Below are 25488 nucleotides of genomic sequence, written 5' to 3' on the forward strand. Positions count from 1 at the left end.
GTCACACACCTGTCTCCATCCCCTACACCATATACCTTCTTTCATTCATTCTACAAATATTCACCAGGTGCCAGGCCAACTGATAGGGATACAATGATGAGAAAAACCAGTGAGCTTTCAGTCTAGCAGAGGACACAGACAAGAAGCAAATGGCACATATGTCCAATGACAACAGTCATAAGTAGTGTAAGAAGCCAGGTCCCAGCAGAGCCACAGAAGGGGACTTAAAGCCAAGCTCCTTCCGGGTTTGTTTCTGCTGCATCTTTGGCTTCCTTGTCAACTCCTGCTTCCAGCTGTCACACATAGGGAGCCCCCCCCAAAGTGCCAAGAAGAGACGAAGGCACGTTGAGATGTCCAAGAGACAGTGGGTCCCCCACACCTGAAGCACAGGTCTTTGTACCTCGTGAACGAGACCCTGGGTGTGCTGCAACCTTTTAGGGTCCTTGCTACCAAAAGCTTGTCCGATCCCCACGTTGCTGGCAGAATACCCGCTGCAGGCTGCCTTCCGAGGCCGGGGGCTCAGAACAGGATGGTGCAGGGGCTGGCGGCTCGGCTCTGCCATCAAACAGACTTGGGTCCAATCCCACGTCATCAGTACTTGCAAGGTGACCTTGGACAAGGCACCCCACCTCTCTGAACTTTCCCATCTGCAAATGGGGATAAAGGATGGCTGCCACTTACCACAGGGTGGGACCTAGACGAGGTTAGGGGTATAAAGTACTTAATGTGGTGCCTGGCACATAGTAGGTGCTCCACAGATTAAAGTGATTGCTGTGTTAGACACTCTGAGCATAGAGGAGACAAAACTATATAAAATGGAAATCAAGGAAAACAATGGACATAGGATTCTGCATGTAGTTGGGTTGAGGGGGAGCATGGGGACAGATTGGGGGAGGACCACTTAGCTAAACGTAACTTATTGGAAAGTTCCTAGCTTTTGAGTGGAGTCCTGGGTTCCCAGGTGCTTATTATGTTATTAAGAATATACAGCTACTAATGCACACGTACACGAATGTGGGGTGTACAAAAGAATGTGGGAGTTGCGTTACAGTGCCAAAATTATATTAACCCAATATTGTGTACCTGATGCTCATTATAGATATAGATGTTGATACAGATATAGATGCTGATACAGATATACAGAGATCATTGAGGAACCATAAATAAGTGAATGGGGAAAAAAATAAGTAAATGGGATCACCAAGTTTGGATGGAAAAACACCACTGTATTCTCAAAATAACTAAAGAAAGTTCCAAATCTGTAAACTGCAGACCTTATCGGGGTGGGTAAATGCAGAATTATTGCAAGGGGTTTGAGAACTGCATTCTTATTTATACATTTTTCTTGAAGGATACTAAAGGTGAAACTACTGTCACAAGGGGATCTCATGAAAATTTTCTGGTCTTTCCAGATTAATTTATGGTTTTCAAAAGGACTCTCATGCTGGAAAAGACTGGGAAAGCCACTGTCCTCCAAGTCTTTGTGAAAACCCAGGAGGGCAAAGGTGTTAGGCATAAATCAGGTCTGGTCCCTGGGCTCCCAGCACTGAGATGGTCTTGTCACTGGTACTTGCTTGGGCTTCTTCTTTTGAACCAACCCCACCCCTCCTGGGTGTGCCAAGGGTTCCCGTAAGACCCACAGCTGTATGCCAAACGCTGACCAGGATTGGGAAACAGTGAGCAAACATGGAACTAAGACCCATGTGAAATCTGTCAATAAAGCAGTTGACGCCATAGCTGTTGGAGGGGTCAGCCTCTCTCGGTGGCTCGTTAAAGGTAAAAGAATTACCTGCTGGGCATGTTTGGGCTGCTGCGGGCTCTTCCTCACCAGATGCTGGGCACAGAACTTTCCGCATGCCAGTATTTTCTGTTGCCTCCTACCTTACCACCTCGTTGTGGACCCTGGAATGAAAAGGTAGTGCTGGGTTGTGGGTTTGAATTAAATCTTTACCCACCAAATGGCCCTGGGTGGATTGCAAGCTGGCTGGGGGCTTTAGGGAAGGCCTGCCCTGCCTCATCCCTGTCTCCTCCCTCCCCCAACCGCATTCCCCACACCACCAGGGACCTTGTGCCCAAGTTCCACCTACACACCCCGTTTCCCCACATTTTGCCACCCTTGTGCCCAGGGATGGCCACAGCAGTAGCCAGTCCTCCACAGAAGGACGATCCTGAGGAATGGGTCTGGGCAGGCCCTGTAACAGGGAATTCTGAGGTCCAGGTCCCCAAACCACCATCTAAAAGTGGGCGTCCCAGGGCCAGGACTAGGTAAGGCAAGTGAGGCATCTAGAGTGCAAAATTTAAGGGGGGGATCTTTCCTGGGGTCACCTAGGACCTCGCCCTAGTCCTGGCTGAGTGGTATGTGTTGTGGTGGGCATGCCCCGCCCCGCCCCCGACTCCTCATCCTGTGCAGAAGGGCGCAGCCTAAGGATGGCTAGACTGGGACTCTTCAAAGCAGGAGCCCAGGACGGGGGGCCGCAGGTGCCTCGATCTAAGGTGGGTAAAATTTAGAGAATTTTTTCCTGGTGCTGAGACACCAGCTTAGGATTTAAATATCTGTCCTTCCCTTTTTCTTGCATGGCCCTGCCCCAGCATGAATGGCCACTGAGAAGTTACTGAATGTCCATTAAAGCTCTAATCGTTCTCACTGCAAAAAAAAAAAAAAAAAAAAAAAAAAAAAAAGTCCCCAGTTTGCCCAGGACTAAGGGGGCTTTCAGTTTGAGAAGCAGGAAAGTCTCTGGCAATCTGAGATGAGTTGGTCACCCTGAATGTCCTCTCAGCACCTTGCCCATTGCCTGGCCTGGAAGTAGCACCCAACAAACACCTGCCTAGTGAAGGAGCACCCGGTGGGAGAATGTAATGTAAGGATGCACACCAAATGTGTGATAACGGCTGCTTTTGGAGGCTGGCAGACAGAAGGGACTTCAATTTTACCCGTAATACTTCTTACCTAAAAAAGGCAAAGCAGACTGGCAGGATGGACACAGTTGCTCACTGAGAATGACAGGTGCAAAGATGCTTATTATAAACATTATTCTCTGCATTTTAAAATTAATTTTTAACTAAGTAAAAAAGCCCAAAGGAATCCTCAAGCTGGTCTCCCAGCAGTCTCCCCAGCCCCTCCCCAGGACAGTGGCCACCCCTCACAGTTCTCCTCCCTTGAGCTCGAGCGGGCGGGGATGTGCTCCCTGAATACTCCTACCAGGGCCTCTTTGGGGCTGCAGGTGGGACCACGGACCATCCCCTCCCAGACACACCGCCTCTGCAACCACCTCACCTTCTTTGGAAGCACATTCCCGGTGATGCCCAATGCCGTGGACGTCCGCCAGACTGCTGAGCTCTTTGCCACCTTCGAGGACAACCCTGTGGTTGTGACCATCGTGGGCTGCCTCTGTGTGGCCTACGTGCTGGTGGTGATCTGCGCAAGGAGGAAAGACGCTCAGGATCAGGCCAAGGTGAGGTTGCACAGTCCCCGGGAGCAGGAGGGAGGAGCAGGGGTGTCCCCTTGCAGGGGCTCCAGGGGATGGAGCCCAGGTGGGGAGCTGAGGGGCCAGCTGCAAATCCAGGCCTTGACCCCTGGAGTCATCTCAGGTAAGCTGGCCGCTCAGCTTCTTGACCAGTAAAATGTCCTTGTTCATCAAAGTATCAGGAGGAGTATGAAACTGACCTCTTATTGAGAATTTACTATGTGCCAGGTATTAACCCCCATTTAATGCTCACGATAGCCCCAAGGGGAAGGTACTGTGTTGAGAGTCCCCAAGACCACCCTCGAGTTCAGTGATTTGCTAGGACTCACAGAACTTAAAAAAGCCACTATCCTTAGGATTATGGTTTATTATAGTGAAAATGGTGCAAATTAAAATCAGCAAAGGAAAGGGTCCAGGAGAGATCAGGCAAGAGCTTCTAATATTCCTCTCCCAGTGGAGTCCTAGGGACAGATGAATTCTTCTGGCAATGACGTGTGATAGCACATGTGAAGTACGGCCAACCAGGAAAGCTCCCCTGAGCCTTGGTGCCCAGGGTTTTCTTGGGAGTAAGTCCCACAGGTATGGAGCCTGCATGACTGACTTTAGTTAGTCTCCAGCAGCCACTGCTCCCCATCCCTGCCCAGGTCAGACTGATAGAGCGTGGCCCAAAGCCCTCACCACAGATCACATCGTTAGCACATACTGCCTGAGGTGGCCCAAGGCCCCACGTAGTCAGACACTCTTATCATGCAGGCTATTTCAAGGACTTAGAGGTTATCTTCCACGAGCTGGCCAAAACCAGTCTATCCTTTGGAATGTGTGGGGTTTGGATAACCCAAGCCTGCTGAATTCACCCTTTACTGCACAGCACCTCTATCATTTTACAGAGGAGGCAAGTGAGGAGCAGAGAGGGCAATTAACTAGTCCAAAGCCACCTCCCTCCCAGGGGCCAGAATTCAAACCCAGATCTGCCTGACGATAAGTCAGGTCTGAGGATAGAAACGAGACCAAACAATAACCATTTGTGCAACCAATTGTGACAACAAAGTTCTGATTATTTTTCTGATACAGGCATCATATCTGACACATAGTAGCCTTCAATAAACATTCATGAGTGACTGAGCACACAAACGAATACAAGGATGCATTGTCACAAAGCTCTGAAACTTTCAACATTCCCTACTGTCCCTATACACAGCAATACTTCTCAGGGTGTTAGGATGGTATGAAACCTAAAAAGATAATAGTTGCCCCATTTATCCTGCTGTCTTTGATTTGCCCAAGGGATTTAACATTAATACGTTAAGTCCCTCAGCTTTAGGTTGATTCCTGGGAAGCAGACTCTGAGATGGAGTTAAGTATGCAGGGTGTTTATCAGGGAGTGCCTGGGATCAGCCCCTGGGCAGGGAGGGAAGGAGGCAGGATGGGCAGGGGGAGAAGTCAAGCTGGGATGCAGCCCACTGACAGCTGGGTGACCCCTTGGGGAGCTCTATAACTGTCCTGAGTTGGGTTGAGAAGCCCAGGTCTTGATCTTGGGCAATGCATCAATCTGTTCTTAGATATCGGCCTCTCCAGGATGGGGCATGACTTTGACAGAGGAGACTCTTGCATCCCTGGCCACACCACCTCGGCAACTGGGAAAACAGCCCTCCATTGACAGGAGATCTGGGCAGCTCATCACAGAGCGCTCTGCAGCCTCTGACCAACTCCAGCTATTTATTTTCTGCTAAAACAACTTAACATTCATTCCTTCTAAATTCCCTTAGAGGCACAATCTGGTTACCAAGGTTATGAGGAATTATTTATGAACAGAGTTTGCATTCATCAGCTCAAGCATCAAACATTCTCAGCTTAATACCAAGTTCACTTCCAATTTGACTACTTTGGGTGATATTTAATACTGAATGTACTTTTTTATTTTAAAAGTTTGGTTTTCACTTAAAACCCTGCTGTTGTAAAGAACAGTTCTCACCTGATGGAATGAATCAATAGCATACATAGTTTTGCTTTCCCCCTTTAATTGTCATGAATGCCCGACTCACCCTTGGCTGCTGTGCGGTGGATGAACCCACCAAGCAGAGCCCTCCTAATGCCATCCTTCTGTCCAGGTGAAGGTCACAGTGCTGGAGGACAATGACCCCTTTGCCCAGTACCACTACCTGGTGACAGTTTATACCGGACACGGGAGGGGGGCAGCCACTTCCTCAAAGGTACCTGACCTGCAAGACACCTCGGTTGATCCGCACGTCCCACTCAGCAAAGCGCTTGCCAGTCCGTTGTTGAGTTACGTTAGCCCAGTGGATTCTGTTGTACGGTTTTTTCACTTTTGCTTTTTTTTTTTGAGAAAAGTATCTTTTTTGCCAGACAAAATAACACCCTAAGCCCCAATATTTAAAAATATAAAGGAGGAGTGGATTAAGGGAGAGTTGGGGTCTGGTACTGTACTCACTGGTCTTCTCATTTAACCCTACTAAAAAATAATTCAGACAGCTGGTTACCTGCACGCAAATGTGCTCACATATGAAGAACAGTCAGTAGACTGTTATCAATGAATAAAGGGGAAAACAGAATTTCTAAGAGAAAGGGGAGAAAGGAAAGAAACAAACAATGGCAACCATTTGAAAATGAGCCTTGAATTACATTTTTTAGGAAAACTGATTAGCTGGCATCCATCTGTCCCTGAGAAGGCTGACTAGAGGTAATAAGGACACAATTCCATTTGTTTATGAATTCTCTGAAATCCTTAAGTTTAGCTGTGGAGCATACAGCAGGTTGTCTCTGTCATGTCTCAGCATCCTTAGTTAAGTCTGGCCTCACCCTATCACTCATCAGACTGTAGCATCCCCTGCAGCAGCCTCCAAGCTTCCTTCACTGAAATTGTGCTCCATGGAACACAGTTTGAGAACCACAGGCACTGTGTGTACTGTCCCGGAGAAATCTCCATTGTTTTTTTGTTTTTGTTTTTTATTAATTAATTTATTTTTTGGCTGCGTTGGGTCTTCATTGCTGTGCGCGGGCTTTCTCTAGTTGCGGCGAGTGGGGGCTACTCTCCGTTGCAGCGTGAGGGCTTCTCACTGCGGTGGCTTCTCTTGCTGCGGAGCACGGGGTCTAGGCACGTGGGCTCAGTAGTTGTGGCTCGCGGGCTCTAGAGCGCAGGCTCAGTAGTTGTGGCGCACGGGCTTAGTTGCTCCACGGCATGTGGGATCTTCCCAGACCAGGGCTCGAACCCGTGTGCCCTGCATTGGCAGGCGGATTCTTAACCACTTCGCCACCAGGGAAGTCCCTGTTTTTTAAAAAATGACATTAGGCTCCGTGAGAGCAGGACATGTGTCCACTTACATTTTACTTTTTATTTTAAAAATCTTATTATTTATATCTTATTATTTTTATTTATGTTATTTTTATTTAAATTAAAAAAATTAATATTGCTGCATCTTAGGGCCTCAACCAGCTAACACAGAGTAAGTGCTCAGTAACGATTTGTTGAATAAATGCAGGAATCACTTTCATCCATCTAATGAAACATCCATCCCACTTCCATTTGACACTGAAGAGCTGACCTTACAGGGAAAGAAAGAATGAAAATCTGTGATCCACAGGCCATTTCTCTTCATGGAGAGTTGCAGTCACATTTCAATTGATACTGTCTTAGTTCGGTTCTCCTGGCACAGTGGTTCTCAACTGGTTGGCCCCCAGGGACAGCTAGCAATGCTGGAAGTGGTTTTGGTTGTCACAACTTGGGACAGGAAGAGATGCTCCTGGCGCCTAGCGAGGAGAGGCCAGGGATGGTGCTAAACATCCTGCAGCACACAGGACAGCCCCAGAGCAAGGAAATCATCCGAATGAGAAAGTCTACAGTGGAGACTCTGCTGTAGAAGCCGACTCTGAAACAGGGATTCAAGCACAGGTAGTTGATTTGAGAGGGGATCCCAGGACACCACATACAGGAGTGGGAAGCCAGGTGGGGAAGGGAAGGAACAAATAAGGGGCGCATAATCAAACCCATTACCCCTGTGGGCAACTGCAGCCCAATCCCACTGGGGAACTCTGGAAAACAGTAAGGAATGTGGGCCTCAAAGTCATCCCAGCTGAGGACTAAGTGAACTGGGTTAGTTATCCACCAATCCCACCAGTCATTGGTGGAAAATGGCCTGCAGGGGCCATCAGGTCTCTGCTACCTTCAACCTGCTGCTCTAACAGCCAAAGAAACCCCCAGGGAAAGAGGCACAGCTGCTGGCAGTTGGACATGGGAACCCCACAGTGGTGAGGCTGAGTGATGGATGTCAGTGGAGCATAGGTGTCATCTGCTGTAGTTGGTTTTGGCTCAGGAAATCAGGCATGGTCACCAGCCATCACCGGGATGGCTTCAGAAAAATACAGATTCCTGAGCCCTGTGCCCAGTATTCTTGGTAGGTCTGGAGTGGGGCCTGGGAATATGTATTTTCAAAGTAGTGGGCCATCATTCATTCCTGTCTCAATGCCGGGAACTCTGGGAGGCACTGAGAATATAATTGCTAGGGAGAAAAACCAGTTCTTGCCCTATGGCCCTTTCAAATAAATATTCGAGAAGTTTGAAAAGGTCACCAGGAAGCATTTTATGAGTATAACTCATCTCAAAGATGTGAATGCAGATAGTGTCACCCCTAAATCTTCACACAACTGAAAAATAACTCTGGCAGGTCCAAGATGGGAGGAGAAGAGGTGAAAAGGCCATGCTTTGTTGGGTTTCATTGGTTTTTCAACACCTCCAGTGAAACACGGGGCTCTGTTACCACGTGGAGTTGGTCACTACTGGTCTCTGGATTTCAGGGGACTGTCTCCCTATATGGCCTGGATGGAGAGAGCGAGCCCCACCACCTGTCAGACCCCGACATCCCGGTTTTTGAGCGAGGAGGAGTGGATGTCTTCTTACTCTCCACCCTGTTTCCCCGCGGGAGCTGAGGAGCCTGCGGCTATGGCATGACAACTCAGGGGACCAGCCATCCTGGTGAGTCAGGGGAGGGTAAACCACAAGGACCTACCAAGTGCCAGGTCCAAGGCTGGGCATTGTGCTTTTGCTGCTTTGCTGATCCTCACGAGCCTCTGTGAGACGCACAGAATGGATCCCCATTTCACAGATGAGGAAACCAAGGGTCAGAGAGGCCCACCAGTCCACAGGCCACACAATGCTAGTCCCTCCCTTGACACATCTGCAGCATCAACCTGTCATTTAGCCCTCCATTTCCCCATCTGTAAAATGGGATAGACGCCTATTGCAAAGACAAACTCTGCCCACTAGGAGGAAAGTACATGAGACATTGGGCTGATTCTCCAGGAGAAGACCTAAGAAGAGCTCTTCTGCAGAGCACTAAGTTAAGTCTTCCTGTGCTTTTCTCACTGGATGCTCACAGTGACCCTCTGGGACAAGCGCTGTTATTATCCTTGTTTTATAGGTGGGAAAATCTAAGCTCGGGAAAGATAACTGACTTGCCCAGGTCACACAGCTGGCAAGCTCAGAGCCAAGACTCCTTCCCACTGTCTGAGGCCAAAACTAGTGACCCAGATGGGTGGTCTCCAGACTGAACACTCTTCGGTGGCTGGCAGCTTTAGGAAAACACAGCATTTAGACCACTGTCTTTGACTCATCTAAGGCAAAAACACTAATACATTAATGCTCTAAGACCCTCAGCTGTAGGGTTGGTTCCTGGGAAGTGGCTCTGAGATGGAGTTGAATATGGAGGCTGTTTATCCAAGGAGTGCCTGGGATCAGCCCCTGGGCAGGGAGGGAAGGAGGCAGGATGGGCAGAAGGAGAAGAGCTTTGATGCAGCCCACAGACAGCTCAGCTGACCACACAGGGGGCTCTAGAGCTGTCCTGAGCTGGGCTGAGATGCCTGGGTTTTGATCACACCCAGGTTCTGTACCCAAAGGTCACTGGGGATGTCAGCTTCCCCAGGAGGCTGCGTGACCTCAACAGAGGTGGCTCTGGCATGCCTGATGGGACTACCCTTCCAGAAAGGAGAAAATGCATGTCAGGAGCTTCTTAGCACAGTCCCCATTGTGCAGTAAATGCTCAATAAAGAGTGCCTCTTGTTATCATTACTCTTATTTCCCTGTAAAGCAACTGCTGCTGGATCTGGCCTCCCAGCAGAGGCAAGATGATTTCATTTCTTCCCTGGGCCTCAAAGATCTAAATCAGGTTAGATGATCGCCACGAAGTGCTGAATGGACGGCAGGCTCATTCTCTGGATGGAAGCCCACAGGAGGACAGAGTTTCGTGTGCTCAAGCCTGCACCTCCCTGTACACACAACAACCTGGCCTTCCTCACTTGTAAAGCCCGGTGACCCTGGGCTTGCTGCCCTGCATGAGGGTTCACAGTTTCAGAATGCACACTTTTGCAGCATATCTGTGAAAACCTGGCAACCTCCAAGCTGGCAGTCTACACTAGCTGAACTCCCCACATGAGGCCAAATTCACCCACTGATTGGGGCATTTTGATCAAGGCACCAAGAGCAATGAAGAAAAATACAAAGTCTCTTTCCAAGAGTTCTCGTTCTTGGGCTCAGGTTTGGACCTTCGTGGGGTCCAAAGAAGTCTCATCCCCCCACCACATTATCCTCAAAAGTGTGGGTCCCTTCCAGGTACGTGAGCTGGGTGCTGGTGCATGACCTGGCAATGGACCGGAAGTGGTACTTCCTCTGCAACTCGTGGCTGTCCATCGATGTCGGAGACTGTCCTTGACAAAGTATTTCCAGTGGCCACAGAGCAGGACAGGAAACAATTCAGGTACTATATTTTTTCTTTTTAAGCAAATGCTCTTTACTTTGTCCTTTCATCTCTAGGGAAGGTGCGTTATAATTCAGTCACAGCCAAATAAAAGCACATTTCAGCTAGTGGGCCGGGGCAGCTCTGAGTGCGTGACATTAATAACCAGTTTTTCTTGTTGCAATTAAAGGGCCCTGAAGGGACATGGACCCTCCAAGACAGAATTATCTTCAGATGGTGATAACAGTTATAGAACACTTATCCATATTTACTTACGAATGTCACAGAATAATATTGTTTATATGAGTGAACAGACTGATCTGAACGGTGATTCAACATCTGGCCACCTGGAGCTTCTTCTTCATGTTCTTTTATCCTAGATGCATTTTTCAGCATGTTTCCCCTTGCTTTACTCACTCCCTCACCCCCTTTCCTGTTGCGCATCCTTCCACATCCGTCCCCAAACACAAATAAGCAGATACAAATGTACACACATGCACGTGCACACACACACACACAACACCACAGATCGTTATTTTATAACTTTTTAAATGGCATGCTACTCTAAATATGTTGCCTTTTTTCTTTAATGATATATCACGCACATCCTTCCAGGAGGGTATGTTTGGGTCAAATTTTCCTTATTGGTTGCGTGCTATTCCACAGAATGGATGTCCCACAGCCACTCTCCTATGGATGGGCATTCAGTCTGCTTCTAGTGCATTTACTGAAAGACGACTTTTCCTCCCAGCTGCCACCGTGAGCATCTCAGCCTCCAAGGGGGAAAAAGTCTGAATCAGAGAGACTTGGACCCCAACACAGGTATAACACAGACGTGGGCACGGATCACAAAGTCCCACACGCCTGCTGTTGACTTGCCGCGTGACCTTGGATACGTCACCGCACCTCTCCAGGTCTCAGCTTCTGCATCTGAAAAATGACGAGTTCAATGTGCCTGCCCCATAGGGGATCCCAGGTCCCATGAAACGATGTAGTAATGTGCTTGGCACACTATGCGGCTCACACTGAGTACTCAATTCCAGAAGCAGATATTATCTCCGAGTGCATCAGCACACGTGATGCCTAGAAACTCGGCAAGGAGCTCTCTGAAGGCAAAAGCTCCTCATCCCTCCTGTGAATCCCTGGTGCCCAGCAGAGAGCCTGGGACACAGCACCAGGGGCATCAAATATCTGTTGAATAAGACGAATAACATGGACAATCCCTGTTGTTGGCAACTGACCTCTCTCTTTCTGCACCTTTACTCTGAGTCCAGGCCACCGGCACACGCCCGAGTGACAGAGTATCGTACAACCCTGGAGGGTTCTGGCATTGACCAATCAGGACAGGCGGCAGCTGGGAATCTCTACTCTGGACACTCTTAGCAGAATCTGGGCCTTTGAACAGCTCCTGTGGTTAAACTACATTCTACTCATAGGGAGATAATACAGGTTCTTTAGGAGAATGTGGTGCCATTTTCAGAAACCCTGTCTCACAATTTTTATTCTCTCAAACTGGGTCTGAACCCAAAGCCTGGGATTTTTAACCACTATTCTCTAATGTCCTAATTATAAAAAAACAAATAACATTAGAATTATATATTATTATATAAAAATTATAGGGCTTCCCTGGTGGCGCAGTGGTTGAGAATCTGCCTGCCAATGCAGGGGACACGGGTTCGAGCCCTGGTCTGGGAAGATCCCACATGCCGCGGAGCAACTAGGCCCGTGAGCCACAATTACTGAGCCTGCGCGTCTGCAGCCTGTGCTCCGCAACGAGAGAGGCCGCGATAGTGAGAGGCCCACGCACCGCGATGAAGAGTGGCCCCCGCTCGCCGCAACTAGAGAAAGCCCCCGCACGGAAACGAAGGCCCAACACAGCCAAAAATAAATAAATAAATAAATAAATAAATAAATAAATATTTCCCATTTAAAAAAAAAAAAAAGTCATGTTCCTTGCTTTAAAAAAGAAAATTATAACAAGAATTATTGCTAACACTGATGAACACTCACCTATATGCCAGCTACTTTGCCAAATGCTTTACAAAAATTATCATTTTTAATCCTTTCAACAATCCAGTGAGGCAGGTTCTGTTATTACCCCCATTTTACAGATGAGTAAACTGAGGTACAAAGAGTAAAGTAACTTACCTGAGGTCACACAGTAGCAAGAGGGCTGTCTAGGGTTCCAGCCACTCCGTCCAGAGTCCCCATCGTTAACCTGAAGTGATGCTACTATGATGCTGTATTTCTTCTATAAAAGAAAAAAACAGATGATGAATTTTAGAAACAAATCCCTCCCTCTCATCCCAGGATTGCGCCAAAGAGACTAGGCTTCTCCCCATTCCTGTCCCCCTAAATGCCTGTCCCTCTCCCCTGGCCTGTCCACAGCCACCTGTTTTTCATGAAGACCTCCACAGGCTTCCAGGATGGCCACATTTGGTACTCCATCTTTAGCAGCTCAGCTTGGAGCAACTTCACCCATGTCCACCAGGTGTCCTGCTGCTTCTCGCTGCTCCTCTGCACCATACTGACCACCACCATGTTCCGGGCTGTCCCCAAGGACCCAGATGAGCAAAAGATGGACTTGGGTAACTCCCACTGTCATGGCGATCAGGGCTAGTGGCTGGTGGACACGAACTGTCACTGCCCCAGAAATGCTTTGCAATTCCAGAGGTCCCAAGACCACCCTCAGGTTCAGTGATTCATTAGAAGGATTCACAGTAGTCAGAAATGCCTTATTATACTCATAATTATTAGAGAAAGGATACAGATCAAAATCAGGAAAGGGAAGAGGCACGTGGGGCAGGGTCCATGGGAGACCAAGCATGGAGCTTCCAGTTACGTTCTCCCAGTGGAGTCTGGACAGCGCTCACTCCTCCTGACAATGACGTGTGACAACACACATGGAGTAATGCCAGCCAGGGATGCTCACCCGAGCCTTGGTGTCCAAAGTTTTTATTGGGGCATGCTCACATAGACATGGCTGACCCCAGTATGGCCGACCTTAGCCTCCAGCCCCTCCAGAGGTTGAGGTGATACGGTGCAACCAAGGCCCCCACCATAAATCACACTGTTAGCATAGACTATATGGAGTGGCCCAAGACCCCAGGTAAACAAAGGCATACCCACCAGGCAGGACAGCCCAAGGGCTCAGTGGTCACCTCCCAGGAGCCACTCAAGGGGCAGACCTCTCTTTGGGCAAGGTTAACCCTTACTGCACAGCCACCTTCTGGAAGGGGGGAGGGGACTCTCCCCTTGACCCCTTCCCTCCACTGCCCCAGGTAAAATCGAATTCACTTGGCAGGAAGTGATGATTGGGCTGGAGAGCTCACTCCTCATGTTTCCCAGCAACCTCCTGATCGTTCAGATTTTTTGGAACACCCGTCCTTGGGTAACCAAGGAGCAGAACGCTGGGAAATGGGATGGGGGGCCCCCTCAGCCTGGCCCCCTCACCGCAGCCTGTGGGGGATGGTCTTCTGACACCTGAAGCAGTGACCAAGGCGGGTCCTCAACCTCGGCAGTGTGGGGAGCTCTAGCCTGGGCAGAAGGGGGTGGGGACTGGGGTTTGAAGCCTACAACCCATGTTGTCAGACAGCATCAGTCACTGAGATTCATCAATTGCGTACACATGCACATACACATATGTGCACACAGTACACACATATACCTACACATGCATGCATACACACATGCCACATGTGCACACATTCACATACATCACACACACCTACAAACATGTACACATGTGCACGTGTACACACATATACACACACATATATCTGCACAGTGCACACATGTACACATACACACACCTACACATGAATGCATACACACATGCCACGTGTACACACCCACAGACATACACCCCACACCTACATGTACATGCGTGCACATGTACACAGATATGCATGCCTGCAAACACACCTGCACACATACAGGTACACACAAGTGCACACATACCACATACGTATGTTTACATGCATGTACACACAGGCACATATAAATATTCACGCAAACACCTACAACATATACACACACATGCACACACATTTTTGCGTACCTACTATGTACAAAATATTATACTTTCAAACAGATTGCAGGCTGGAAGCACACAGAAAGAATTCCATCTGCATTCATGCACACGTTAAGCATTTATTGAGCACCTACTTTGTGCCACACTTCAAGGAATACAGCCTGGAATGTATCAGTTGAAATCCTAGAAGAGGGATTTTTATGGAGGACAAAACAGAAGCTCAGGGTGGTCCAACGTCATGTCTCAGTAGGCAGAGCTGGGATTCAGACCCAGATTGTCCAGCCCCAGGGCAAGTGCTCTTGACCACTCTGCTGCCCCCTCACCTGTAGCTCACGTCCCCTTCCCCCTGGGTGACTTGCAGGATTTGTGGAGCCTCGTCAGCTCCTTGTTCAAACCTCTGAAGGTGCCACCCCCTTGCTCGGGCTGGGACTTCGCGAACTCAGTGGACCTCAACCAACTGCTGGCCTTGGTGGAAGACGTCGTCTGTCAGCAGAACGAAGCAGGGCAGGTGTTCTGGAAGGAAGCCAGCCAGACAGGGGGCCCTTTAACACTCACTCTTGGGTCTGTACAAGTGAAAGGTGAGTCCTAACATTTCTGGGCCGAGAGGGGGCATGTTGGAGCCAGGTGGATGCAGGACCGAGGGCCACGTCTGTATCACTATCACTAGGGAATCAAGAAGTCCTACCGGGGGTCTCCCTCACCAGCCTCCACTCCAACCACTCGCCACCGCCTCCCTCGCAGTACCACAGGCATCCTGCTCTCCACACAATGCCAAGCTGCCTTCCCACTAAGGCCTGCACACATGCTTGTCCTCTGATCTAGAATGTTCTTTCTCCTCTCTTCACTTGGCCAATGCCTACTCAGACTTTATTCTTGGCTGATGTGTCCCTTCCTCAGGGGAGCAACCCAACCCCCGAGCCCACAACAGGGTCTCCAACCATGTGCTCTTTAGCCCCTAAGCATCTCTTGCACTGCTTTCACATTGCTTGTGGCCAAATCATGAATTGTGTGAAGGGCTGCACATATGTATTGCACATTATTCTGGTTTGAACTAGTCTCTCTGACTCTGCTCTTGCTCCTTTCCTGTCTATCTTCCACCCAGATCGCTGCCTCCAGTGTTTAGATCAGGTTGTCCAATAGAACTTCCCACAGTGACAGAAATGGTCTATATCTGCACTGACCAATATGGCAGCCACTGGCCACATGTAGCTATTGACACTTGAAATGTAGCTCGTGTGACTAGGGAACTAAATTTTTTTATTTTAATTTTAAATTTTATTAAAAAAAACTAAACCATATATATCTTCCCATGAAAACCTGTTCCTCTTCCTTGTTATTCCTATGAAATCTTTATTCCTATGAAATACTAAAAATTCAGAATCACCTTCTCTTTCTCCTGCAATCCTCACTTGCAATTGATACACACCTTTGAAAATGTCTTTCGAGGGACTTCCCTGGTGGCACAGTGGATAAGACTCTGCACTCCCAACTCAGGGGGCCGGGGTTCAATCTCTGGTCAGGGAACTAGAAAAAAAAATTTTTTTTTAATTTTAAAAAGTCACATGTGGCAAGTGGCTACCATATTGGATGGTGTGGGTTAAGAATGCTGCCATTTTTAAAACACAAGGCTGGTCACAGTCTAAACCTTGTTTAGAATATAAAAATGGAGTCTATAGATTGGGGAGTTTGAATTCATAACTCTTGGCTCCACCTCTGATACAGTGAATTAAATTTTCTAAGGTGAGGCCAGGAATCTGCATTTTTTACCAGTCACTTTTGTGACTGTTATGCACACAGGATGTTGAGAGCCACTGTCCTCAAGACCAGGTCCCAAGTCCTTACTGTAGCACTCCCTCCTGGCCAGGCCTATGCGGACCCCATGGTCAGCCCTACTTTGACCCCCGTGTTCCAGCCACTCTGGAGGATTAGCCCTGGAGAGCTGGGCTTGGGCTGCCCATGAAGGTCGTCCCTGCAGCAGCTCTGCTGATGCCCACGCTGGACACTTGGCCCTGTTTGGGGTCTTTGGGGTTTGGGGGACTTTGGCATTCACAGCATGGGCCTTAGAACAAGGACTCTGGAGTTGGCCAGACCTGGGGCTCTCCCAGATGCAAAAGCAGCTGTGCAACTTTGGACAGTTGTTTAACCTCTCTGAGACTATTTCCTCTCCCTATAAAACGGAAGCGCTGATCCACCCAGCTCCTTGGCTTGTTCTGAGGACTGAATGAGATCATACGACACATGAAGCGCTTAGATCCGAGTCTGACACAAAGCAAGGATTCAGTAAGTGTTTATGATTGCAAATGATGGTATCTTCCGGAAACATTGCCAGAACGCTTACAACGCGAAGGCTGTTGATGCTGGAACCATTAGCTGTGGCTTCAGTGACGGAGGCCCAGGAGGGAGGGGGAGGTAGGAGGCCTGAGTCAGAGGGAGTCAGAGTCAACGTTGCCAGGTCTTTACCAACATCAGGTCTGAGCCATAGCTTTCTCCACATCACTTGTTATTTTCTCATTCACTTCTCACTAGTGAGTGGGGAGGGGTCCTGGGGTCAGGGTGCTCCATTTTGCCATGTTCTATATCCAGTCTCACGCACCCCTTGTGAAGATGCACACTGGCCAGGCCTGGGCCCTTCCTGTCCCAGGAGAATGTGCCCCTGGGCACCGGCCTCCCAGCTCAGGCTCCAGGGACCCAGGCCTGGTTCCACCTGGAGAGTCCAAGCTTCCCTTAGAACACTCGGGGAATAATGAAAAGGTTCAAATTAGTCTTTTTCTTGCAATGAATATGCATTACCTCTGTAATTTAAAACAAAAAAAACCTTTTTTTTTTGTTTTTTGGGGTTTTTTTTAAATATCAACTTTTTTTTCACACACACACTGTATTAAATATCAATTTTTAAAAAAATAAATTTATTTATTTTTGGCTGCGTTGGGTCTTTGTTGCTGCACGCGGGCTTTCTCTAGATGCAGCAAGCGGGGGCTACTCTTCGTTGTGGTGCACGGGCTTCTCATTGCGGTGGCTTCTTTTGTTGCAGAGCATGGGCTCTAGGTGCATGGGCTTCAGTAGTTGTGGCACGTGGGCTCAGTAGTTGTGGCACGTGGGCTCAGTAGTTGTGGCTCACGGGCTCTAGAGCGCAGGCTCAGTAGTTGTGGCGCACGGGCTTAGCTGTTCCGCGGCATGTGGGATCTTCCCAGACCAGGGCTCGAACCCGTGTCCCCTGCACTGGCAGGTGGATTCGTAACCACTGCGCCACCAGGGAAGCCCAACACCTTTGTTTTTTTTTTTAAAAAAAACTTAAGGAAACTGAAATTTGAACAAACGAACTGTAGAAAAACATTCAGAGATAACGGGGGGAAACTTCTCCACTGACTGGTTGCTTCACGCTATTAAGGGACTATCATTACTGTTTTAAAAATTGATAATGACACATTGTGGTCTTGTTTTTAAAAGGAGTCCTTTTCTTCCATAGAAGCATATTAAAATATTTAGTCCCAGGACGTGGGGCTTGGAATTTACTTCAAAATAATCCACATGGAGAGGGTGGGTGGGGTGCAGGCGAAACAGGATTGGTGACAGGATGAGGTGATAATTTTGAGCAATGGGTATAGGTTCATCTCATCATTCTCTTTACTTTTGTAATTTAAATTTTTTCATAATAAAAAGTTAAAAACAAAAGATTAAGACTTATACCATCTTTGGCAACAGGCAAACTTGGGTTCAAATTCAAATCTTGTACGTATTAAAATATTTGCTGATGAGAGAACATTATGTCTCGGATTTACTTAAGGTACTGCAGGAAAAAAAAAATTGGAGGGCTGAGACAAGACAAGATTGGCAAAATGTGGATAATTGCTGCAGGAGGGCAATGGGTGTACTATTCTTGTCTCTTCTACATGTAAGGAAATTTTGAAAATGCCCTTGATAAAAGACTAAAAGAGGAACATTCAAATCCTAACTGACCGTATGAGCCAAGTATCCCATCTTTCTGAACCTCAGATTCCTCATGGTTTGGCACACAGTAAGCGCTCGATACAAGAAAGCCGTTACTAACACTCCTGTTTCTACTGCACTCGGTCTGCTCTGTCACTCAGCACCAGCTGATGCTCTTTCTCTCCCTTGTCCTCCAGAAAAAAATGCAGTGCCCCAGGCCCAAGGTGGGCCCAAGAGGTGCTTGGAAGGACAGTGCCTACAGGCAGTGTCTCTACCTTCAGCTGGAGCACCTAGAGCAAGAGCTGCTGCTGTGGGAGCCCCAGGGCTTTTCCCGGTGCCAGAGCCACACCCAGGCACTGGGGCAGCTGCAGACCCTGAAGGGCTGCCTGGGGGGACAGCCCGGAACCCTGCCCCCAGCACACTCCAGGTAATACACTCCCTTGGGTGCTCCCAGCCTGGGGCCTGCAGGGAGAGCATCCCGGTCAACCTCGGAAGGTTAGTCATCCGAATCTCCCCAAGAAGCGGCGATTATGGACTGCACAAATTCAGGGAAGAGGACTTTGAACAGGGTGATTTTGCCAGATGACGGTTAGAGCCCTTTGTACAGCACTTTACAGTTTATAACCATTTTCACGTGGGTGTTTCCTAGCTGCACACCCTTGGACAAGCCCCTCATCCTCTCTGAGCCATAGTTTCCTTATCTGTAATATGGGAATGATAATGCCTATCTCCTGGTTCAAACCTAAGAAGAATTTAAAAGGGCCTGGTCCATGAAGAGCAGCATGTGGGCTAAGCGTGGAAGGGCCTGGAGACCAAAGTCTTCTCCAGGGTCCCATTGTCACTGCCGGCATAGCAAACATTTGTTTACCAAACATTTGCTTTCATCTCCATATGAACTGCCTTCCTCCCCTTTGAGGTCCCAAACCCCTACCCCCCTTTCCTCTGAGATGCCACATAACCCTCAGTTGCCTAACTTGTCCTTGAGCCTTATATTCTTCTGGAGCCCCTATACATATGTAATTAAATTTCTTTTTCTCCTGTTAATCTGTCTCGTGTTAATTTAGACCAGCCAGAAGAATCTAGAAAGGGTACAGGGAAATTTTTTTTCTTCCCCAACAACAGCACCATAATTCAGTGAAAAAATGACCATTTTTTTGAGATGTATTCTAAAATAATTGGTGATGATTTTATATTATGTATGAAATTTATTTTTAAATATTCCAGAAAAAAAAAGAAAGCATGTGGGGATAGATGATACACGTTTGACAAGGAGGTGATGGTTGTTGAAAGTAGTTGATGAGGGTTCACTGTACTCACTGATTCCCATAAAATGGGGAATTTTCATAATAAAAACTTAAGTACCAGCCTTCTAGGCTTGCCATGAGGAATAACAGAGAAAACCCGTATAAAGCAGTTTGCATGGGGACTGGCTCCTAGTAAGCACCGAATAAAGGTGACCTCAATAGAATATATGTATGTGTACCGGATAGAATACAGAATAGGATAGAGGAGAATAGTGAGGGTCTGAGGGGTCAAGGAGCTTGGCCAAGGTCACGCAGCTGGTAGGGTTGGGGCAGGGTTTGAACTGGAGCCCCAATGGTGCCCCCGTGATTACACCCATCCTCTCTTGCAGCTCCCTGCAGGCGAGCAAGCCCCCTGGAGGCCTCCCCTGGTGGTGTGTCCTGGTGGGCTGGCTCCTGGTGGCAGCCTTCTTCACCATGCTCTACGGCCTGCACTACGGGCGGGCCAGCCCACTCAAGTGGCTCATCTCCATGGCCGTCTCCTTCGTGGAGAGTGTGTTTGTCACCCAGCCCCTGAAGGTCAGGACCCCTAAGTGGCTGCCCTCCTGCCCTCCTGCCCTCCTGCCCTCCGCCCATGATTTCCCTCCTGCCAGCTGCCCAGTTCTTAGGCTTCAGCAACTCCTTCATCTATTCAATCTATTCATTCAACAAACCCACGTGGAGCACCACTTCTGGGTGGACCTGGGGCAGGAAGGTAATTACCAGGATAACCCACGCTCCCTCAGGGCCAGATGCAGACATTTCATCATCACAGTCACCCTTAGGAGGGGCCTCACCTCCATTTTACAGATGAGAAAACCTGAGGTTAAGAGGATAAGGTCACAAAAATATCTTGCCCTTAGGCCACATGTATAAATAGGAATGATATCTTACTTCCTCAGGTCTAGGATGCTTTTGATTGTGAGATGGGCCAGCAACTTACACAAACTTTACCTTCAGAAACAAGAACACCAAGCCATTAAATGTGTGCATGAACTGGAAATACGCTCCTATTTCTGAAAATGTAAAATCACGCAAGAGAGCAGTGAGAGTCAAAGAGACCCTGAGCCCCACCTGGAAGGAGCCAGGCCGTAGGAATACTGTGTCGGGGGAGCTGCAGAAGTGAGGGAATGTTTAGAGAAAATCCTTCCACCTACGAGGCATCACGGAATCCCCCACCCTCATTCTGCCCTGAACAGCCTTCATCAGAGACTTAAACAGCTCCTGACACCTCCCCCAATCTAGTCTGAGAATATTAAGAACAGTCCTGAACCTTTTTCTTCCCCAATCAAACCACAGAATCCTACTGTGCTTGTGCACTGAAGGCGCAGAGACAGTGTAATGGAAGGAATTACTTAACACAGAAAGAAAGGGAGGGAGGGAAAGAGGGAGGAGGCAGGTTTAACCCACTATCCTAGTAAGTCACCAGGCTGAGAGGTAAGAGAGAGGCCGAGCAGCAGGAGACCAGCAGGTGGGAGGGCTCAGAGAATGCCGGAAGCAGGGTGAGTTCAAGGATTTGAGTGTCTCTGCCTGGTTGGTGGCCAGGCACGCAAGCCCTGCCCCTGACCCTTTATGACCACGTCCCCTCTCTGCAGAGGATGGTTTCCCCAGAGCATGGCTCCTGCGCCCAGCACACAAGTGTGGCTCCCATTCCACCCCAGCTCAGACCAGGAATTGATAGGGAGTTTCCAACCCAGGCTTGGGGTTCACAGTGGGTGTTTTCCAGGTGCCGGGGTTCGCTGCTTTCTTTGCGCTGGTGTTGAAGAGAGTGGAGGACGAAGAGGAGCCTGTGGTCCCCCTCCTGGGATGTCTCTCTGGCCCAGGTAATGGTACCCGGGTGCAGGCAGGGGCCTGGAACCTGATGAGGCTGCGAAAGCCCCGTGGAGCCCAGCCACTGGGTGGTCCTGGCCTCAGACCTTCGCTCCCCATCAGCCTTCACCCTGACTGTTGAAGCACCCCCAATCCATCCAGGGACAAGTGACTCTTCCTCTGTCTCTTGGGCAACCTGTTCCTCCCCTATCCAAGCCCTTCTCTCTGACACCTAAGCATGAAGAGGCACTATGGGTTCCACGTTCTTCAAGGGCCATCATCCTCTGTCTAATCCCAAGCAAGCAGCTTTCTTCTCCAGGGCTCAGGTCATTAGACAACCAAAAAACGACAAGCCTGTGTGGGTGGGGTGTGTGAATGGGGGGTGAGGGAGCTATAATTAGGGTTCTAAGACAAAGGTCTGCCAACAACAGCCAGGGGGCCAAATCTAGCCCAGCGCCTGTTTTTGTAAAGAGTTTTAGTGGAACGCAGCCATGCTGACTGGTCAGAGGAGCCCATGACCAGCCCTCTTCCCCCAACCTGATTTCTCACTTCCCAGCCAAAACTCCTGAGCGTGCCTCCAAGAAGGGAATTACAAAAAACAAACAAGCAAACAGAACAGATTCAACACTCTAATAGTCTATACAGAGATTTTGACTTTCAGGGAAAGTAAAACAGGAACAAACAAAAGCCCACATCCCTACATCATCATGCAGTGTGGTGACCTCCTCATGGGACTGTATTCTTCTGCCCTACAATAGGGATTTGGCTTTGAAGATCCAAAAAGTCCACTAAAACCATCTTCCCAAGTCAAAAGAATAATTTTTCTCCAAAGAGACGACAGCCTCCTGACTGATCAAATATTCATTCAGTAATTCCTTTGGCAATTATCCAGGGAGTACTTTCTGTGTGCCAGGCAGTACAATGGCTTGGGAACATGATTTACATAAAATCCAGTCATTGTAAGTGTATAATTACTGATTTTAGTAAATTTATAGAGTCGTGCAACTATCACCACAATTCAGATTTAGAACAGCTTTTTGGAACTTACCCCCAAAACTTTTTGGAACTTACCCCCAAAAGTTCCCTCTTGCCCATTTGAAGTCAATCCCCACTCTCAGCCTCAGCCCTGGCAACACAGCACTGACTGGATGGAACAGGTTGCTGCTCTTGGAATGAACAGCCCATCTGGGGAGACACATTAAACAAGTAAATGCACAACACGACTTGTAAGAGAGAATGAGGGGGTAGAATAAGAGGGTGGCTCCTAGAGGATGGGAGAGGGAGGGTCTGAACACTGGGCATGTGCAAAGGCCCTGAGGTGGGACAAGAGCTTGTCATTTTATAGCAATTACTGACAGGGTGGCCAGAGCATGGGGAGCTGTGTGTGCATGGAAGGAATGCTTCAAGATGAGGGCAGAGAGGTGGATGGGGAGCAGGTCATGCAGGGCCCTGTAGGGCCTGGGGCAATGCCAGGGTTTTGGAGTGTTTTAAATAGGAGAGCAGCATGATCGGATTTGCGATTTTGTGACTGCTCTTGGAGACCAGAGGAATTGGGTCAAAAGTAGAAGTGCGGAGGCCAGTAGGAAGACTACTGAAATGGTCCAGACTAGAGATGGCATGCATTAGCAGTGGGGGTGGACAGAGGGGCATGGATCCAAAGGATAGTTGGGTCAATATACCCCTATCAGACTGGCTAAAAATAGTGACAACACCAAATGCTGACAAGGATGCAGAGAAACTGGAGCATTCTTACGTTGCTGGTGGGAATGTAAAATGGTACAGCCACTCTGGAAAACAGTTTGGCAGTTCCTTTCAAAACTAAAAATGGGCTTACCATACGCCCCAGAAATTACACTCTTGGGCATTTATCCCAGAGAAATGAAGAATTATTTTCATACAGGAACTTGTACACAAATGTTCACAGAAGCTTCATTTGTAACAGTCAAAAGATATTTAGCCACTCCTAGGAATCTACCCAGGAGAAATGAAAATATATGTCCGCACAACACATTCATAGCAACATTATTCTTAATAGCCCAAACTAGGAGTAATCCAAATGTCCATCAGCAGGTTAATGGATAAACAAAAGGTAGTATGTCCGCACAACGGAATATTACTCAACAATAAAAAGAAACTAACTACAGGGAATTCTCTGGCGGTCCACTGGTTAGGACTCTGAGCTTCCACTGCAGGGGGCCCAGGTCTGATCCCTGGTCAGGGAACTAAGGTCCTGCAAGCCACGTGGCGCGGGAGAAGAAAAAAAAAAAAGAAAGAAAAAGAAAAAGAAACTAACTAATATACACAACATGGACGAACACCAAACCATTATGCTAAGTGAAAGATGCCAGATACAAGAAACTATGTACATATGATTCCGTTTATATGAAAAGTCCAGAAAAAAAAATCATGAAGACAGAAAGAAAATTAATGGGGCTAAGGGTGGGGATAGAGTGGGAGTAGAGACCAATTTTAGGGACATGACGAAACCTTTAGGGGTGACAGAAATGTTCTAAAACTAGGTTGTGGTGATGGTGGCACAACTCTACAAATTTACTAAAATCACTGAATTGCAGGCTTCCAACGGGTGAAATTATGAAAATTATAGGTCAATAAGGTGGTTTGAAAAAGAAGATACTTGGAATTAGATATAACAGGACTTTGAGATATTAGTTACCTTCATCCTTCCAAGTTTTGGAAGCACTGGGATCCATCTTAGAGTTCAGGAACACAGAAAGACAGCATCCAGGAATCAGTAAGACTTCAGGTGAGGAAGGCATGTGTGCTTTCAGTATGAGAATTCTCCAGCTGGAGAAGAAGGGACGGAATTCTGAGCACTGGGATAGCACGGGCAGAGGCATGGAGGGTAGCGCTGGGAAATGGCTCCAAAGGAGGAGGAACAGTGGATCCCGTTGTACCTGGTGAGGGGAGTCTCTTGGTTGCAAACGTACGAGCTGGTTCCACTGCCCATTTGGGGGACTGTCCTTGTGCCCTTGCTTTCACAGACCCCTCTGCCTTGTTCCGAGCACAAAGAAACAGCAGAAGGGACATCTACCAGAAGCCTCGGGCCTCTGACGTTGAGAAGACGAAAACCACCCACCTCAAGGAACAGAAAGCATTTGCCGTAATCAGAGAAATCTTGGGTAGGCAGCCAAGATTACTTACGAGCAACCTTCCCACTCACTGGTTCTCAACATAGATTTGAGCAGATGTGGTACAATCTCTGACAGGCCCACACTGCTTCTGGGCCCATCGTCCCAGATATCAACTTGCCCCAGCTTCTCCCCTAAACTTAAAATCCTTCCGTGGCTCTTCCAGGCCCCTGGATAACGTCCAAACTCCCTGCTGTGCTCCACCCACCCAGGTCACCTCTCTCGGCCCCTTGTGCCCTAAGCTCCAGTGACACTGCGTCCTGCAGCTCCTGACCCAGGCCCTGTGGCATCTAGTCTGCCAGGAATGTGCGCACCCTCCTCCCTGCCTTTTCCTCTGGTTAATTCCTTTTATTCTTCAATTCTCAGCCCAAAGGCTGTGTCGTCAGAGAGGCTCCTCTGGCCCGCTGACCAGAGGCTTTCAAACCTCACTGTGTGTCTTAGTCTGGGTTCCCCCACAGGCAGATCTGGGCAAAAGTAGTTGGTTTGGGAGGCGATCCTGAGAAGCACTGGTAGGAAAAAGTGCAGGGAAAGAGAAGGAAGCCGATGGAAGGTGGTTGATGAGTGGGTTCCACGTGGGCAACTGGGGCTCAGTCCTGCTGAGACCGTGCGAGGGGCAAACGTAGTACATACCCCCTAGTTGCCACCCACCAGGTCACTGGTGAGGGCTGCTTCCGAGGAGGGCGCTGACCCTGCCGCAGCCCTGGCCTGCCCTCCCACGGGGAGCCCATGTGGCCAAACCACAGAGCGGCGGAGCTTGCGTAGGAGCTGCATGTACAGAATGAAGAACAAGACGGATGTGGGCAGAACCCAAACAAGTCATCTTGGAGCAGGGGTGCCAGAATGCATATTCCCAGGCCCAGAGATTCTGGTTCAGTAACTTTCTGCATCCCCCAACATGATTCTGATGTCGGGCCTCCTAAACTAAATCTTTGTACCTAATGGGCCCTTAGGTCACATTCACCTGTCTACAGGTGAGCTCCATGAGGGCAGGGAACACGTCTGTCATCTTTATTGCTCTATGCTCAGCACTGCAACATGGCAGAGCCCCCCCCCCCTTTTTTTTTTTTTTTGGCCACACCATGC

General features: G+C 48.5%; 1 protein-coding gene across 1 annotated transcript in view; it reads left to right on the forward strand.

The window, feature by feature from the left end:
• Nucleotides 1-25488, forward strand: part of LOC137752350 (polycystin-1-like protein 2) — an 81607-nt gene that overhangs the window by 50663 nt on the left and 5456 nt on the right. Inside the window, 14 exon segments of the mRNA XM_068527086.1 lie at nt 3222-3452; nt 5573-5674; nt 8274-8397; nt 8400-8451; nt 10084-10176; nt 10178-10228; nt 12596-12795; nt 13489-13643; nt 13645-13707; nt 14602-14818; nt 18366-18594; nt 19801-19987; nt 21174-21270; nt 24259-24396. Coding sequence (XP_068383187.1) covers nt 3222-3452; nt 5573-5674; nt 8274-8397; nt 8400-8451; nt 10084-10176; nt 10178-10228; nt 12596-12795; nt 13489-13643; nt 13645-13707; nt 14602-14818; nt 18366-18594; nt 19801-19987; nt 21174-21270; nt 24259-24396 — 1939 coding nt within the window.

The sequence above is a fragment of the Eschrichtius robustus genome, chromosome 19 (genome assembly GCF_028021215.1).
Source record: "Eschrichtius robustus isolate mEscRob2 chromosome 19, mEscRob2.pri, whole genome shotgun sequence".
NCBI lineage: Eukaryota > Metazoa > Chordata > Mammalia > Artiodactyla > Eschrichtiidae > Eschrichtius > Eschrichtius robustus.